Below are 3,309 nucleotides of genomic sequence, written 5' to 3' on the forward strand. Positions count from 1 at the left end.
CCCACAATAAATTATTCCATCCTGGAAGCACCAAAATTCAAATCAAATCTAGAAGAAAGTATTATTTTGTTCTTCTAATCATGATTGATGATCCAAAAATCAAACACTTCCTAAAGTAATTCCATTCAAATCAGCTTGAACTTCAGCCATGCTCTAGACCAGAATAGCATTTGTTAAAATAGAAATGAATTCTGGAGTAGAAAGACAATAAACAAATTGCAATAAGACCTGGATCAAACACTTCCTAAAGTAATTCCATTCAAATCAGGTTGAACTTCAGCCATGCTCTAGACCAGAATAGCATCTTTTAAAATAGAAATGAATTCTGGAGTAGAAAGCCAATAAACAAATTGCAATAAGACCTGGTTCTATGAGCAATTGATGGATAATAGTACACTTAAGATAAATAACAACACCTAAATTAATATATTACATGGTTGATGAATTCTGTAAACCCTAGCTACAACTACAAAAAATGTGAGGGTGAATCTTACAAAAGTGCACTGTAATAACACAAGGCCCCATAGCAAACATGGTTTAGCGTTTTGTTTGTTTGGCCGAGGATGACGATGCGACTTGGCTAGCTGCGGTTTTCTTCGGAACTGTCATGATTTTCACTGAGGTTGACATGTGTAAATTAAATTTGAGCACTATGAACATGAACACACAGAAAACTAAAATGTGGACAATTCCAACAATATATATATATATATAATATATATATATAGATGTGTGCATTTCGTGGCTTGTTGGTAGAGCAGCCTCTCTGAAGGTCGCAAGTCTCATCAAGATCACGGGTTCGAATCTCCTCATGGCGCAATGTCACCTTAAGCCAAGTGATACTCGAACGGTTTGCACACCGGGTCGCCCCCAGAGAAAGCAGGGGTTGAGCCCATTAGGGTGGGTTGGGGACCTCACGCCCCGGCCCATTCTTTAAAAATTATATATATTTTTTTAAAAGATGGTTGACGGGTGGAACCGCCAACCACTCCCGGCTCACAACCCATCAAATCTGAGTTGGACCCATGCGCCTAACCACTAAAGTACCACCAACATATAGCAGACATCTCGCCTAGGGGAGATTCAAAACCCAGTCCAGATGGGACTTACACCGCCGAAACGGATGTTCTACCAACTGAGCTGGGAATGAGCCGCATATATATATATATATATATATGGGGGAAAACATAAAGAACTTGCATAATTCAATTCAGCCTAGTTTTGTTTCAATTGATTCAATGCACTCATTTCAACATTTGTAGTGTCAACAAGATCAAGAGTATTGAAGATGGAATATTATCTTTGTTATCAGCAATATCCAAGTAATTATGGCAAATTTTGTGTATTCATCGCCATACTTTTACTTGAAATAAATTTTAACTTAGTTTACAAGATGTCAGGTTATGTTAGATTTTGGCCATCCCCTTACTACCTGAAGCCTTTTATGCACATTCAAACTCAATAAAATGAGTTTTTTTTGCTATTAATCATGACTTTCAACCTTTCTAAGCGGTTTTATCTTCCTCCTGCCAATAAAGATTTACATACATACTACCTAATTCCTATGCATTTATATATATCTAACATCTAAACTTCAATTTTTACATACATACCAATTTACTTGTGCATGAAAATTGTGGCTTCTTAAAAGTTAAAATGGTGGTATATTAAAGGTGATATGAAAGATTTAGATGGCATAGATGTAAAAAATAAAATTTACGTGTTAGGTATGTAAATACATAAGAATTGGGCAGTATGTATGTAAATGTCCCTTTAAATTTTCTAATCTCCGTTATAATGCCACTAATAGATCTTCATTGTTTTCCATAGCTTATTATTTACGTCTATGTTCAATCATAGAACTTCTCTGATATGTCCCTTTCAGTATTACCCCTCAAATATTACAAGATAATCCATATTAATACTATCATATCCACAATTATACAACATTAACTTGATTTAGAGATTTTTTTCTACGTATTAGCACCATAAAAACATGCTTGTTCGATAGAAAATCATACGTACCGAGGGACTTCAAATTTTCACTTGATTTTGCTTTTGTTGACAGAGATGGACCTGTTCGCTGTGCAAGTAATTTGTTCGTCTTTAGGGGAGGCTTTGGGCTGCATTTAGGAGAGCAAGAATATTCAGAATCAATGGTAATAATAAGGGAAATTTACATGGATGACACACAATTCTTATGTATTTACATATCTAACACCTATAGTTTGATATTTACACTTGTAACTCTTTGGTGTCATAAACATATGCATGAAAGGTGTATTTCACTTTCAAAATGTTAATAATTGTGGTATTTTTGATGTGATGTTGAATTTCTGAATGTCATAAATGTAAATATGAAAGTTACATAAGAATTGTGTGGCATGTATGTGAATGGCCCTAATAATAAACTTCTGGAATTCATCTTCAAGTTGGAGAAGCATTTGAAATTTAAACCGGACGGTAAAAATATTGTTTCGCATTAAAAGGAGTGAAGACAAGATGCATAAATATGTAACAAAACAAATTCAAGCCTTAGGCTTTGCACGGATATGCTATATTCAATTGGAAGATTTACATATATAATACTCAATTCTTATGTATTTACATATTTAGCACCTAAACTTCAATCTTTACACACATACCACCTTATCTATGCATGAAAAGGTGCATTCACTATTTTAGCACCTAAACTTCAATCTTTACATACATACCACCTTATCCATGCATGAAAAGGTGCACTTCACTATTTATAAGTTTAAATGATGTTGGTATTTTTTATGTGATGTGAAAGATTTGGGTATATTTGTAAAATGCAAATTTCAGCTGTTAGATATGTAAATACATGGGAACTATTCAATTTCTACCCGGTAATCACAATCCTGCATCCGGCAGCATTAACCAGGCTATTAATCAAGTTAAACCAGAAGGAAAACTCTCGCTTTTTTTGTCTATAAGAAAAGAATAATATTCCATGGATAAAAATAGAATTTATTTTATCATGATTATTTTAGCTCTTAACAAAGCATTATTAAAGACCATAAATCAGCGAGGTAAAATATGACTAAGAAAATACGGCTAATAAAATAATAATGCAATGAATTTATGTAAAAAGTGCAGAGTTACTCACATCTTCTCTGGTATAACTGCAAATGTTCTATCAGACTCTAAAAGAATTGACGACTCAAGTGCGCCGCAAATGGAATATTCCGCTTCTCCAATAGAAGGATCCCCGCCAGATACATCACTCAACTTCCAATCATCGTCTTCATCAACAGAGCCCAAATTGTCATCATCGGCGCAAGCATT

At 34.3% G+C, this 3,309-nt stretch overlaps 1 protein-coding gene across 2 annotated transcripts in view; it reads right to left on the reverse strand.

The window, feature by feature from the left end:
• Window positions 1-350: 350 nt before the first annotated feature.
• Window positions 351-3,309, reverse strand: part of LOC110021177 (kinesin-like protein KIN-14C) — a 31,599-nt gene continuing 28,640 nt past the window's right edge. The window contains exons 20-22 of one of the 2 annotated variants that reach the window (XM_020719573.1): window positions 3,131-3,309; window positions 2,026-2,123; window positions 351-617 (exon numbers count right to left, since the gene is read on the reverse strand). In XM_020719573.1, the coding sequence (XP_020575232.1) occupies window positions 538-617; window positions 2,026-2,123; window positions 3,131-3,309 (357 nt within the window). In that variant the 3' untranslated portion in view covers window positions 351-537. The remainder of the gene's footprint in view (window positions 618-2,025; window positions 2,124-3,130) is intronic. The other variant, XM_020719572.1, reaches the window with a different exon arrangement.

The sequence above is a fragment of the Phalaenopsis equestris genome, unplaced genomic scaffold, assembly GCF_001263595.1.
Source record: "Phalaenopsis equestris unplaced genomic scaffold, ASM126359v1 Scaffold000123, whole genome shotgun sequence".
NCBI classification, from domain to species: Eukaryota; Viridiplantae; Streptophyta; class Magnoliopsida; order Asparagales; family Orchidaceae; genus Phalaenopsis; species Phalaenopsis equestris.